The sequence below is a fragment of the Myodes glareolus genome, chromosome 21, assembly GCF_982192425.1.
Source record: "Myodes glareolus chromosome 21, mMyoGla1.1, whole genome shotgun sequence".
NCBI lineage: Eukaryota > Metazoa > Chordata > Mammalia > Rodentia > Cricetidae > Myodes > Myodes glareolus.
In genome coordinates, this window is record NC_142046.1 from 47722280 (window position 1) to 47738240 (window position 15961).

Genomic DNA, 15961 nt, shown 5'->3' on the forward strand with positions numbered 1-15961 from the left:
AGATGGAAACAAAACACAACAATTAGCTATCCATTGTAAAGAATTATCTGTTATAAGATATAAAAACTAACAAAAAAATGATAGCAACAGAATGAAAAGCCCTTGAAGTTGCCTAAATGTCTACTGATGGGCAAATCACCTGTCAGTGTATAGAAACATATGCTAAGCACATGCATCTTAGAACGAGGGGTCTTCACCTGTGTAAGAATAGCAAGCAGATTGGAAAGATGTTGTTTTATCCATACTTCTGGCTTGTAGAACATTAATAGGCGAGAGAGGATGCCTATTCTTTAGTGCTTAACAAGCAAACTCAAACCCTGATTTATTGACATTTTTCATAAATATAAGGATTGATTAATATCTGAGAGTTACCTTAATATACCACATTAATAGACACAAAACAGGGCATATAACCATCTTGATAGAATAATGACTTTCACTTTCTTATTAAAAATTGTTAGTAAATAAGAAAGTGGAAAAATGGGCTGAAAATCATTTAACTACTTTAGAAAATAACCAAAGAAATGCAAAACTTCAACTTTGAAAATCACCAAGTACAGGAAAAATGAAAGATGTAAGTAAGTGGAGACATTCAGTACTGGACTGACACACGAGTCACACCACTTTCCCGGGTTGTTGAGCTGTAGCATAAATATAAAAAGGTGAAGCATCCTTGTCTGTTACAACTGCAGGGTCTTATGTGGACCATTTTTTAGGCACTGAATCCTTATTTTTTTTTATTTTTTATTTTTTTGGCTCAAGCTCTGGAACTATCGGGTCAATAGGGAGTATTTTCAGCCCATCCCCCAACCCTTGGCCTACAGCTACACATACTCTACCTGCTGTAATGCGGCAATTGCATCGCTGGGTCTTTCCATTTTAGAGTAGACTTTTGCTAGAAGGACTTGGGACCGCCCATCCTCCATGAGAGCTGACAGTTCATTTACTAGGAATGGAATGTAAAGGGGATGATATCATCTTTAACACATGTCCATATTTCTCTACATTAACAAAACTGGTCTTAAAAAGATTTTGACAATAAATACCTTAAAATTTTATATAGTTAAAATATAGCAAAACCTTAAAAATTTAGGATAGTAATTGGCTGGAAGAAAATGTATAGAACCAAACATTAATTGGCATCTGTTTTTAGATACTTATTAACAGGAAATCTCATCAGTTACAACAAGATTGCAACTGCCATTTTCAGTCCATAAAAATGTCTGTTGAAGCCATTAAAATAGAACAGTCTCTGCATATGTTATGAAGAAAACTGCTTTTTTTTTTTTTTATTCTTAGTAAGTCACTATCATTAAGGGCCCAAAGGGTAATGCTAACTGGTTTGGTTTCTAATCTAGGCTCATCTCTATTACCCTGTAGAATAATATTACCTACTAGCATGCAAGGTAAAACTTCAAGTAAGTCCAATAAATAATCCAAACAAAGAGCCATGCCACACCGCTAAATAAGAAAAAAGTAAGTTTGTTGCACCATTTATGGAGCATACAATCCAGGCCACAATCTGCTACAAATTTTCATATACATCCTGCACCTTTAGGTCGAGCACTATTTGTAGGTGTTTGTTCTCTCCTTCTTTCATATGGACCCTGGACTTAAATCTCAGGTTGTCAGGTGTGGCAGCAAGAAGTTTTACCTGACTGAGCCACCTTGTTGGCTCAATCACTGTTTAACATTTCAACTTGCAAAGTAGTATTTGTTTTACAATTACTCAACGAATTTGGGTAACAAAAACAGCCTAGCATGAGTAAGTTTCCACAATTTGTCATGGCTACTTTACAGGTAAGAAAAGCTGTGAAGTGAGCACAAGTAACCAACAGTCAGACGCTTGTGAAAGCCCGTGGAAGCCAGAGTCTTTGCTCTGGCCTGTCTGGAGGGACAGAGGAGCAGGGCTGGAAAAGTATTGTGGCAGGATTTATACTGAAAAGTTTCAGATCACTCTGGGTTCAGAGAGGCTTGGAGCAGCAGCTGAGGACAGAAGCAGGCCAGGCTGCTCCCATCCTAACCCAGGAGAAGCAAATAGGGATAGAAAGTAGTGGGCGCCGAGTCGTGGGAACAGGGAGACGCAGAAATGAGTTATCAGCTATTTAAATGTAATGAGAAGGCAAAAGCCAAGACTTTGGTTCTTACCAACTAAAAAGGACAGAGACATTGTGATGGGCGATAGGAGGAGGATTCCACGCAGAGCACACTGGAGAAGTGCACTAGGAATTTAGAGTTAGCCAGGATAAACTAAAGACGTGTGTTAGAAGTTAGGTAGTAGTGTTTACAAGTTGTGGAAACCTGTATACATGCAGGAATGTGAGCTGTAGATTGCTGATTTAAGAAATAGGGACAATCAAAAGCAAATTAATACAGTAATACGTGAAATGTGTATGAAGGTACCTGAGGATGCCTCAGGCTGTGTTCAGCAAACATTCACTAAGCATTTACTACATAAACACAACACAGTTAGAGACAGAGACCCACATTGGAGCACTGGACTGAGCCCCCAAGGTCTAAATGAGGAGCAGAAGGAGGGAGAACATGAACAAGAAAGGCAGGACCATTAGGAGTGCGTTCACCCACTGATACAAGGGGACTGATCTACTGAGAGTTCACAAAGGCCAGTTGGACTGGGACTGAACGAACATGTGATCAAACCAGATCACACGGATCACACCGGAGCACAGCGTCTTTCTGAGAAGCCATTGACAATGACACTGGGACTTGTTTCCTCTGCATATACGGGATTTTTGGGATCCAGTCTGTTTGGATGCTCACCTTCCTGGACCTGGAGGGAGGGGGGAGGAACTTGAACTTCCCACAGGGCAGGAAACCCTGACTGCTCTTAGGGATGGAGAGGGAGGAGGAGAGGGAGTAGGGGGAGTGGGAGGGTGTTGGGAGGAGGGGTGGAAATGGAAACTTTTATAAATTAATAAACTTTTGTAAGTAAAAAATACATATTTCTATTTTTCCCTATAACCTTAGGCCCTTTTGTATTTAATAGTGATATCTGGCCGACCAATGTACACTGTTTGGCATGAGTAAGGAATCGCACAGTAAATGTATCCCTAATTGGGAGGATTTATGGGTCAACCTCATTAAAACTAAACTAAGGCCATTTGGAAGTATTAGAGAGCTTAGGGTAGATTTCTCTTACAGATGTGAGCATACATGGTGTTAGCAAAAGAAAAATCAATGGAATGCAATTAAAGTTTGCTATAGAGTAACATATATGTGATTTATTATGAACTAAAGGTGGCATTGGAAAAAAACAACTAAATTAAGATTGACTATCCATTTTAAAGATGATAAAGAAAAAATTATATATAACATAAAGTCCTTAATTCAAAAATAAAGACAAAAAGGCCAGGTAATATCATAAAACTTTTACAAAATGATTAGAAAAGCTTTTCCAAAGAATAAATAACTTGAAAACCAAAGAAGAAATATGGTTAGATACAATATATGGTAAGGCACAACAAATAAACTTGGTAAAACAAACAAACAAACAAACAACAACAAAAAAACCCAACAAATGCCAAAAAACACCAGTCCCAACAAGACCATCTACCAGAAAAATTGGATTAAGGACAAAGAAGACGTATTAAATACAGATTGTGATCCATAAACAGAAAGATTAATCTCAGTCATCAAAGAGGTGCAAGTTAAAAGCAGGGTAATGTTTTATTGTCAAATGATAAACAGTACCTAGGCAGTATAGTGATTTAACTCAACACTATAGAATCACATATACACCATAAATACATATACCATAGTATACTGTGCACAGCCATTCCTCAGTACTCAGAGGACTGGTTTCGAATACTTCCAGTCAATGCCTAAATCCATATATAAATGATGCAGTATTTGCACATAACACGATGTATCCTCGATTCACTTAAATCACCACTGTACTACTAATGACATTCAACATAGTGTAAGTGTTATATAAATAGCTTGTTGACTATGCTAGTTAGGAAATAATGACAAAAAATGTCTCTACATGTTTAGAACAGGAACAACTTTTCTTTGAAATATTTATGACCCATGGTTGGCTGGGTCTTTGGATTCCAGAATGTCAACTGTAACTGTGGATACATCAGAACAGAGATGGAAGTAGGCCAGCGTAGGAAAACAGGCAGGTGGCTAATTGGAGTTTTCTCTGGTGAGTGGGAGAAAGCAAGGGTTTTACTTACTTTGGCACTCTTTAAAGTCTGAGATATTTTACTAAAAAAATTAAAGTCTCAAAAAATAAACTTGTACATTTGTAAAAGGGCAATGTGAAAATACTGGAAAGAAACCTGTATGCCCCAATGTTTTCCTATCACCTTATTCTTAAGAAATATAAACAAGGATGGTTTCAGTGTAGAATTCTATAAGATTTTCAAAGAAAAACTAATACCAATACTTCTCAAATTGTTCAAACAATAGAATCAGAAGGAGCATTGCCAAACTCTTTTTATAAGGCTACAATTACCCTGATACTCAAACCACGCAAAGACACTACTAAGAATGAGAATTACAGAATAATCTCATTCATGAACATTGATGCAAAAATACTCAATAAAATATTGGCAAACCAAATCCAAGAACACATCAGAAAAATTGTCCACCATGACCAAGTAGGCTTCATCCCAGAGATGCAAGGATGATTCAACATACAAACATCAGACAATGTAATCCATCATATAAACAAACTGAAAAAAAAAACACATGATCATCTCATTAGATGCTGAAAAAGCCTTCAACAAAATACAACATCCTTTCATGATAAAGGATTTGGAGAGAGCAGGGATACAAGAAACATACCTAAATATAATAAAGGCAATATACAGCAAACCAATAGCTAACATCAAATTAAATGGAGAGAAACTCAAAGTGATCCCATTGAAATCAGGAACAAGACAAGGTTGTCCACTCTCTCCAAATCTATTTGAGATTCTAGCTAGAGCAATAAGAACAAAAGAAGATCAAGGGGATATAAATCAGAAATGAAGTCAAACTCTCACTATTTGCTAATAACATGATATTTTATATAAATGATCCCCAAAATTCTACCAAGTAACGTCTACAACTCACAAACACCTTCACTGATGTAGAAGGATACAGGATTTACTCAAAAAAGATCATCATACAGATGATAAATGGGTTGAAAAAGAAATCAGAGAAGCATCACCCTTCACAATAGCCACAAATAACATAAAATACCTTGAAGTAACTCTAACCAAACAAGGGAAAGACCTGTAGGACAAGCACTTTAAATCTTTGAAAGAAGAAATTGAAGAAGACACCAGAAAATGGAAAGATTTCCCATGCTCTTGGGTAGACAGAAATAACATAGTAAAAAATGACAATTTTACTAAAATCAAATTCAATGCAATCAATGCCCATCAAAATCCCAGCAACATATTTCACAGATCTCAAAAGAACAATACTCAAATTCATATGAAAAAACAAAAAACCCAGGATAGTCAAAATGATTTTGTACAATAAAAGAACTTCTGGAGGTATAACAATCCTTGATTCTACTATAGAGCTACAGTACTGAAAACAGACAAGTATTGGCATAAAAACAGACAGGAGGACCAATGGAAATGAATCAAAGATGTGGATATCAATCCACATACCTACAAATACTTAATTTTTGACAAAGAAGCAAAACATATGAAATGGAAAAAAGCATATTCAACAAATGGTGCTGGCATAACTGGGTATCAACATTTAGAAGAATGAAAATAGATACATATCTATCACCATGCACAAAACTCAAGTACAAATAGATCAAAGACCTCACACTGAATCTCATAGAACAGAAAGTGGGAAGTACACGTGAATGCACTGACTTAGGAGATCACTTCCTAAATATAACCCAAGTAACACAGACACCAAGAGAAACAATGAATGAGTGGGATCTCCTGAAACTGAGAAGCTGTAAAGCAAAGGACATGGTCAACAAGACAACATGTCAGCCTACAGAACAGGAAAAGATCTTCACTGACCCCACATGGCTGATCTTCAAAATATAAGAAATTGTTCATAATCCAATAAAAAATGGGGTACAGACCTAAACAGAAGTCTCAACAGATGAATCTAAAGTGGCTGAAAGACACTTAAGGAAATGCTCTACATCCTTAGCCATCAGAGAAATGCAAACTAAAACAACTCTGAGATTCCATCTTACACTTGTCAGAATGACCAAGATCAAAAACACTGATGACAGCTTAAGCTGTAGAGGAGGTGGGGTAAATGGAACCCTCCTCCATTGCTGGTGGGAGTGCAAACTCATACAGTCGCCATTGGCGATTTCTCAGAAAATTAGGAAACAACCTACCTCAAGACCCAGCAATACCACTTTTGGGTATATACTCAAAGGATGCTCAATTGTACCACAAAGATATGTGCTCAACTATGTTTATAGCAGCACTGTTTGTCATAGCCAGAACCTGTAAACAACCTAAATGCCCCTCAATGGAAGGATGGATAAAGAAAATGTGGTACATTTACACAATGGAGTACTACACAGTGGAATAAAATGACAACGTGAAATTTGAGGGCACATGGATGGATCTAGAAAATATCATATTGAGTGAGGTAACCCAGACCCAGAAAGATACATATAATATGTACATACTCATAAGTGACTTTTAGACATACAGCAAAGAAAACCAACCTACAATTTACAATCCCAGAGAACCTAGACACCAATGAGTACCCTAAGAGAGACATACATGGATCTAAACTACATGGGATGTAGAAAAAGACAAGCTCTCCTAAGTAAATTGGGAGCATGGGGATCATGGGAGAGGGTAGAAGTAGAGGGAAAGGAAGAGAGGGGAGTAGAGAAAAATATATAGCTCAATAAAAACAATAGAAAAAAGAAATGCAAGCAAGGACTTGAAAAGTTTGTTCAGTGATAAATATGGCTGCTCCCATGTCTGACAAACAGTTCAAACCCTGGGACATACTTCACCAAGTTGTTCTCTGACCTTAACACCTACCCAATGCCATGAGAGCACACCCACAACACATATTATAAACCCAAAGAGTAAACAAATTTAAACAATTTAAAAAGCAAGTATACTTCAAGGATTAAGATGTAAGTATATTAATTGTTACGTTTTATGCTGCCAATGTGGGAAAACAAATGCTCAATACCAGTAAAGTTAAAAATATTACCAAGTTATAAAACATTAACACTATGTGATCAAATGGCATGCATGTAGTGGTACCAACATATATTTCCTCACATTGTATACAGAAAATAGCTGAATAGATAATACATTCTTTGAAAAGGAAAATCACAATGACCACATTTATAAAGCAACACAAACAAATGCATAGAGAATATACAGTTAATCACCTTCTACCTATATGGAAAGTTATGAGGATAAGCAGAATGTTTGGATAGAGGCTGATTTATACATTACTATACTTTTAATACCTGCATTTTTTTGTTCATGTGTTTGTATATGTGCATGTGTGTATCATGTAGTGGCCATAGTCCGTCAGGACCATTCTTCATCCTACCTTTGAGATAGGGCCTCACAGAACATGGAGCTGGATAACTTGGTCACAGTATCTTGCCAGTATCAAATACGAATCCTGTATGTGTGTATTCAGGCATCTGTATGGCCTGACCTTGGGGTATACGTCCTTAGCTGTAGCCACTAAGAGCACCTCCTGTAAACATTCACTACGTTCCCTTTAATAAAGGCTCTGCCCACCTCCCAACTCTCCCTCTTTCTCTCTGTCTGCCTGTCTGTTTCTCTGTGTCTTTCTCTCTTCTCTTCTGCTATTCCTGTTCCCAGCGGCCGGTCTCGCCTCTCCCTCTGCCCTTTTCCCATTCACTTTTCCCCAATAAAAATCCCCCCCACCTGAGTTCTGTAACATGGCATCATTCTCTCATGTGCAGCTTTTTTCAAATTGCACCACTGTCTCTGCCTCTCCGTTTCTAAGATTACATTCGCAAGATGATGAGCTTCTTAATTTTTTTTTTGAAATATCAGTGCTAGGGATCCAAACCCAGGTCTTCAAGGAAGCATGTTAGCAATGGAGCTATCTCGACAACCTCGCAAGATGCCTGAATTCTTTAAAAAATTAATAATTTTATAAGGTCAAGATTATAAAAGTGTTGATGTGCTTAAATACCAGTAATTTGTATATAATTAAGTTCTAGTATAACACAATGAACTATATTTTATTAAATTTAAAACACACCCATTTGGCAGAGTTGAGTTCTGAAGAATAAAAATACATGTGAATTCATATTACCAAACACATGTAAAAATATCAAGAAAATGAATATATAATTATGTATTAGAAAAATAAAGAGATCAGATTTTTCAAGCAAACTTTTTCCAATAAGAATGACTTTCATACCAGGTTCATGAGCTAGAGAATGCTGGAGAACTTTCTCTGCTTTCTCGTACAACTTCAGCCTTAGTAGGAGCTCAGCCAGATCATAGCAAAGGCAATTCTGCTGCCCACTCTTCAGAGCCGCTTCGTAATAGGTGATTGCCTAGAGAAAGTAAGTCCTTTCAGTCAGGTCTTAAGAAAGCAAAGAACTTTCATGCATCCCAGGCATAAGGCATACTGATAACCAGAAATAACATAGAAAGAATTTTAGGCACATATCTATGCATTTCTTAGAGAATCACAGATCATATAGCAACCAACATTTTTAATGCTTAAATTTAAATTTTTAAATAAAGGAAAAAATGAACAATAGTTGGCAAAATGTTTAGAGATTATTCTAGAGGTCAGTAAGTCTTCCTAAAGTCATTTGCTTTCCGAGTTGGTGTACATTTATACTTAACAATGACCAGGAATAGTACAAGAATACACCAAAAAAAGCACTTTATCCCTATTAGAAACAAAAAGACAAACTCCTTGAAGCATACAGTTTGACCAAACTGGTACAGCCAAAAGGAAAATGGTTATGCTACCTTATATGATAAAGGAAATGTGATATCAGTGACTTTATGACCATTATTTGGTTGCAAAGACTGAAAAGAAGCTTAAAGAAATGCTAAGGTCAAAACAATCTCCATAAAATACAGCACTGAAGAAAAGACGTCTCTGAGAAAATCTGACACGACACCAATACCAGTTTGCACACACGGATGTGGAGCTCAGCATCAGCGAAGATGCAGAAATTGGCTGCTGCTGAAGACTCCCCTCAGCAGATCGGGATCAACTTGGTCCAGCAGATGTACTGGCACTGTGAAGCAATTACCTTTGAGTAATTGTGAGTTTTGACAAGTGCTTTCCCAATTTTTCTTGCCAGTGTTCCATCTTTCGGGTTCTGATTTAATGCTTGCTCATAGGCCACTATGGCTTCTTCGGGCTAACATTGTCAGACACAAATGACAGACATTAACAAACAACTTAATTGGATCCATTAAAGAGCAACATTTTCATAAGTTAGCCCCTTCCAACCTGGAATACTTTTGTTTTAACCCAGTATATAGTGCAGGACATAAAACTAGATAATTCTAGATGGAAGACAGAAAGTAGGCCGGCTATTCATCACTGCCGGCAGACCCACAGTGACCACACTCTTTGATATAGCAACTCTGCATTTCCCGCCAGTCACCATAACTGTCAGAAGCTCCCTCTCCATCTTCCTGTTTAGAGGAAACTCCAGACGATCTCCTAGCAACATATCTACTGCAGATAAGATGATTGCTGAGCTAAGTCTCTATGTGGAAAACATTGTGGAAGCTAAACTTTTATTGCAATCACTAGAACTCAAATATTAAACATGATGATTAAACATGATATTAAAGTCAAATTCCTTTTAATAGAAAGTTAAACTAATTATAGAGTTCCACATGTTGTGTGTGTTTTTTTTTAATTTGAGTTAAGTAGAATTAGAAATTTTACCTCTTGAATGTTCATGTAGGCATCACCAAGGAGCAGAAAGGACCGGGGGCTTGGTATTCTTTCAGCAATTTCTCTGGAAATTAGACCAGCTCTACTTAGCATATTGAATGCTGGTAAGATTTACAAACCTGTTAGCTATAATGTTGGCTCATGTACCTCAAGTGTACAGCAGCCTTCAGAATATTGCCAGCATTGCTAGCTTGCTAAAAACCACACACTCTACATGCATACATTTTCTGCTATATCAAATGTACTTTTCCTTGGCTCTTTCCATTTTCTGACATGCACGGAGGAGAGTAAAGGTAGACAGTGAACAGACAGGCTCCCATTGTCTAGAGGGATTCCTTAGCAGGAGGAATACACTGTACTGTCCTCCTATACCACCTGAGCTCTCCTCTTCAAGGTAAAAATTATTAGACGAATTACCTCAAATACCAAGTCTTCTGCTTCGGTATCTGCTGTTTACTTAATTGCAGCAATTAGATTCCTGCAATCTTCCGGCTTCACCCTTCCCCCAAGTGCTCCAATGACAAGTGTGCACCTGGCTTGCTGCTCAGCTTTAAGCATATCTTATCTAGCTGTTACTAGATAAAGCTAACTATTAGTTCAACTTTATAGATGATGCTAGTAGTTCATGTCCACTGAGGCAGGACCGAGGCCTTCCTCCTGTATCTAGTCTGAGCAAGGTATCCCTCCATAGGGAATGGGCTGCAAAGAGCCAGTTAAAAAAACAAAACAAAACAGTACATGCCCCTAGCTAATCCACCAGATTTTCCTGAAACCAAACCATGTTTTTCATTATCACATCGCAGCACATCCGAAAGAAACGAAACCTTTTGCTCTCTGTTCTGTTTTTGGAGATAAGAGTCTTGCTATACAACCTCACTGACCTGAAACTCTTACATAGTGCAGGCTGCTCTCAAACTCACAGCAATCCTCCTGCCTCAGACTGCTGAGTGCTACAAGTCATCATACTGGGCTCTCATAGGAATAGTATAGAAACATGATTCTGACCCTTGAACTCCTCACCAACAGAAGGTGCGGATTTCTCTGAATACTTCTTACCAAGCATTCGAGTAGTGTCTGGTTAGATCACAGGATATGCCGATGAGCAAAGACTGACTCGGTCCGCTTACTCAGTCACACACAGTATGTCTGTGTGGCTACTGTTTGGTTTGTGGCAAAGAACAGCAACATGTATGTAGGTATGTCCCAGTAATGCTTAGGGCCTCAGTATGACAAGGCTATTATAGGTACTGGCCACTAGAGTTTGGCGCATACTCACTTACAATTTTCCTCTTCTCCAATAGATACGCCAAGCATTAAATACGCCTGTCTGCGCCTTGGACCGGTGCTATAACATGTTGCTATTAGGGTGTATCTAACTCTTGTTGTTTTTTTTTTCTTTCTCTAAACAAAGGAGTCAGAGCTAGAAGGACCATTTGATGAGGGTATTTAAGAAACTACAGGCCATATAGAGGAGCAACCGTAGTTCTGTTTTAGGATAAATTCTTTGGCGAGAGACGTCATGTACAGAAGGAAGAAGGGGACCACCTCCAAGGAAAGACCTATAAAGAATATATGACGTGAAAAAAAATAGAGTGTAAATGAGAGGGTTTGTTTCAGAAGGGAAAGGTTCCCAGTAACTACTTACCTGTAACAGGTGATATATAACATTTTCTCTTTCCTGTGCTTCAGGTAAATATCTGCCATTTTTTCTTTGGCCTCCGTAAAATAAGGCTGTTCGGTTGTGACATTCCGAAGCATGCTTAATGCACGCTCTGTGTCTCCTTGAGCCAGAGCCAGGTCTGCATTAGCAATAGTGACACGTAATTCTTCACACGTTCCAGAAAACTCATGGATGGCATCTTGCAAAACCTTGGCTGCCTCGTGCTGTAAAGAAAAAAAAAAATTAAAGATTCCTTCAAAACAAATTACCCCAGAGAGGAAACTCATCTACCTAAACACAATGACTAATAGATGTCAGTACATTCATGGTATTTACAAAAATAAAGTGATAGATTTTTACGTAAAGTCTATAAGTGTAAGGAGACCAAAACCAGTAGAGGTTATAAATATTAGTCAAGTGATTATTTTCTTACAACCAGGATGACAGCAGTTGCTATACAGAGTCACTACTATTCCAGAAGAGAATCATAAATTACATGGCTTTATTTCATGGTGGTCAACAAGGCAGACACACTGGAAAAGTCATCCAGGCAAATTACATTTAACTTCCAGGCACTTGCAGAATGCACATGTTTTACTGAAAACTAAGGAAGAAGTTTGTTGCTAAATATATGCATAAATATTATATATATATATTATATACATATATGTAGAAAGTTTTTCAAATAGAACTACATATCTATGTATTACATATTACACAGGAGATTAGGGAAGTAGTACACACACACACACACACGCACACACACAACTCCAATCTGAGCTAACTTACCTGTTCTCCATTTAAGCGGTGAACCTCTACCAACTCAAGAAAGATTGATAATCGATGGCTGGCATCAACCTCAGTTCTGTGCTTTGACTTTGAGGAGGCTCTACTTTTCCTCATTCCTGGTAGGTTCATTGCCATGTGCAGAGTTTTAATTGCTTCTGCTACCTCTCCCATTTTCTTCTGTGACTGTGCTTTGATTAAATGATATAATGGATATTCTCTCACCTGAGGAAAAAATTAGCAATGATTCTCTGGAGAGCACACAATGGCAAAACAGAATTAACAACCCACCAAATATGATATAGGATTCCTGAGCATAGCTCATTTGTGACCATGTCCACAATGTCTATTTCTGACTTTTTACTTTTTCACTTCCTCATCATAAATTTAAATTAAAATTTTTATTAGAAAGGATTTGTAAATTAAAAAAGAGAAAAAAAAAACCCTCTCATACTAAAATTAACCAGACCTAAATACTGTACATCTGAACCAACCATGTAGAAGCCTAATCATGCTAACTCTAATGTTCAGGGAAACTGCGACTCTAGCATCCTTCTGATGTCTAAGAGGTTGAACAACTGATTTTTTTTTTTTACAGGCTAACAATTACATCCCAAAATTTGAATTTTCAGTAAAGGGGTATCTTTATTTGAGGCTCCTCTAGTAGTGATAGATCTCTTAGATTCCTGGAAAAAAAAATCTACATTTCTATTATTTTTACTTTTAATACTAAGTTTTACTTTTAATAGTATGTTAAAAGGTACTTTTAATACAAAGGTGCTTTCCTTAAACATTGGCCTTCCCTTTTCATACTACCCCTAAACACAAAGTAAAGAATCTTCCACTTGGACGGCAGCTGTAAACAGTACACAGAGACCACAGAAGGGGCTGACAGAGAAGATGAAGAGAAGCCAAAGGAGACGGCTACCAGAGTGGTGGGGTGGAAGCCGCCAAAGAACGAAGGAGCCTTAGTCCTCCAGCGGCGAGAGGCCGTGTACCTGGGGAGCTGAATGGAACTCACACCTTACTCCTCATCCAGAGACCGATGCACAGGGCATGGGCACAGCACCGATGCTCCTCCATTGAGAGATCTATTGTCCCAAGGAAAAGCAGGACTAGCTCTGGACTCTGACTTAGAATCTGAATTCTCCAGCTCATTTAATGGTTTTCCCATGATAATGGAGTGAACCACCAGTTTGATGCTTCTTCTACGAGTCTTAAATAGTGCTGAAAGCATTCAGGAAAAATAACTGAAATCTCATGGATAGTAAGAAGTGTCTTTACAGCTGCAAACCACATAATACTCATTTTGAAAATTAATGTGTATTATTTGATGATGAGTCTTAAAAAGAGATTATGAGAAAACAGCTTGAGGAGGGTGTGGTGGTTCTCACCTGTACTCCTAGGACTGAGGAGGCTGAGGCAGGAGGACTGCTGTGAGTTTGTGGACAGCCTGGTCTACAAGGTGAATTCCAGGCCAGTCTGACCTATAAAGAAAGATACTACCTCTAAAAAAAAAGCAGAAAAGGTACGAAAAAAAAAAAAGAAAGAAAAGCAAAGTTCAAAAAAAAATGGACAGCAACAATTACTAACCTTATCCATAAAAATACTTGCACAATTCTCCATGGTTCACAATTATTGTATATATACTAATTGCTATATTTATTTAATTCTCACTGTAACAAGTACTTACTCAATAAATTATCCAAAAAAACCCCTGAGGCTTAGAGATAGATACAAAGTCTAGAAGTTGATTCTTAATCATTAATTACCAAATTCATACAAATTTATTTTATTGATTTGGGGTGTGTGTGTGCTTTGATAGTTTTTCCATATTGTCCAGGCTGGCCTAGAGGCTCCTGGTCTCCAGTCTCTTAAGTAGCGAGTATTACAGGTTCCCACTGCCTAAGTAGATTGACATTGTGGTGGTTGTGTTGGGGCAATTCACACTGTTTTTCATCTTTATCAAACACCCCTGAACTTTTTCTCCCATTTCTTGTAATTTCAAAATTCTATTAAGCTATTAATTGGCAAAACATTTTAGATTCACACGTAAACCAACCGAACATGTATACATTCATTAAAAGTTCAGGGAGCATGTATGTCTTAACCATTTTCATCTGGAATACTTACGTTAAAATTATAGCTCAGACAAAGTTCCAGGGCCTGAGAACACAGGTTGACTTTTTCTTGAGACAAATACACCTGTGCCATCAGCAGGTGGGCCTCTGCGTGAGACGGGCTGCGCTCCAGGCAATGCTGCAGGTTGTTGTACGCGGCTTCAGTGTCACCTGGGGGGAGAACAGCACCAGTGAGGCTGGCGAGTTCAGAGCAGAACCCCAGACAGGACCAGGTTATAAGCAGCTATGGTTCTGCTGTTGAACTCCTCTGTTCCTGAAGCCATGGCTCCATCTGGAGTCACCTGAAAGACAGGCCTATATGTCAGGCCCACAGCAGGTCACAGTAAACCAGGGAAAACATAAAGGATGCCAGTTGGTCCCCATCATTACTGGCAGGACTAGGAATCTGCCTTCATTTTCCTTCTAAAAAATGTTGTCATGATTGCATTAAAAGGGGTTTTGAGACTGTCGTCATTTCTATGACAATTGTCTCCCAGAGGCTTGAGCATTTGAACCCTTGGTGGCCAGTAGGCGATACTGTTTGTGGAGGTTTAGAAACGATGGCCTTGCTGGAGGAAATGCATTACTGGGGGGTGGGCTGAGTTCTTAACCTCACTCGCCTTCTGGCTCACATTCTGGGCTTCAGGCTTGCATGTGGAGACTGATCCCAGCCTCTTGCTCCAGCCACCGCGCCTGCACTTGCTGTCATACTCCCCGACCATAACGGAATCGGATCCTCTGGACCCGTAAGGCCACGTAAACCATTTCTTGTATAAACTGCCTGGCTCTTGCTGTTTTATCATAGCAATAGAAAAGTGACAAAGACACATGCATTTATAAACCTAGGATCCTGGGGTATCACTTACACTCACGAAGAGGACACATTCTAAATCTTTCCTATTTTACATGACTGTATGTAAAATAGGAACAAGGCCAATGACACATTCCTGAAAATCTTAAAGCATGACACAGATTAAAATGACTTTAAACACCAACTGAAATATCAAATATTTTGGAAAACATCTGCTATGTATCTGGAAGTCTTACAACATCCACTTAATTTTAAAGCATTGGTTAAGATTAATGTGCAAGAATGGTAAATTTAATCTTGGGCTGGAAGACGGAGCTGTCAGAGGCTCTGCACAACATCTTCAGCATTGACTCTAGGTGCTGCAGCTGCCTTGGGATGCAGTCCATACACACTCATATTTACTGTTCCCAAATACTGTCTTTAACTAGATATAACAAAGCCCACTTCCCATCCAGCCTTCTAAGAATGGGGGGAAAAAGGGTCCTACATTATTTTCTGTTTAAATAAACTTCCTGCTATCTACAGAAAAAAAAAAAACAGGGATGAATTCAGTTTTCTAGTTCACAAGAACTCAGCCTACAGAAACTTCACGGTACCCACTGTCCCCTCAGAGGTAGAAAATTAATGGACAGATTATTGGGAGACAACACAATGATTTACTAAACACATTGTCAAAGTCTGGCAACC

The 15961-nt window shown here is 38.3% G+C and overlaps 1 protein-coding gene and 1 long non-coding RNA gene across 3 annotated transcripts in view; one reads left to right on the forward strand and one right to left on the reverse strand.

The window, feature by feature from the left end:
• LOC146890419 (uncharacterized) overlaps positions 1 to 15961 on the forward strand; it is a 59893-nt gene that overhangs the window by 37988 nt on the left and 5944 nt on the right. The gene's annotated exons all lie outside the window — the stretch shown is intronic.
• Positions 1 to 15961, reverse strand: part of Ttc21b (tetratricopeptide repeat domain 21B) — a 63293-nt gene that overhangs the window by 22200 nt on the left and 25132 nt on the right. For both annotated transcript variants that reach the window (XM_048425829.3, XM_048425828.3), the window contains exons 13-19: positions 14477 to 14634; positions 12347 to 12568; positions 11543 to 11781; positions 9889 to 9961; positions 9239 to 9349; positions 8383 to 8521; positions 840 to 946 (exon numbers count right to left, since the gene is read on the reverse strand). In XM_048425829.3, the coding sequence (XP_048281786.2) occupies positions 840 to 946; positions 8383 to 8521; positions 9239 to 9349; positions 9889 to 9961; positions 11543 to 11781; positions 12347 to 12568; positions 14477 to 14634 (1049 nt within the window). The remainder of the gene's footprint in view (positions 1 to 839; positions 947 to 8382; positions 8522 to 9238; positions 9350 to 9888; positions 9962 to 11542; positions 11782 to 12346; positions 12569 to 14476; positions 14635 to 15961) is intronic.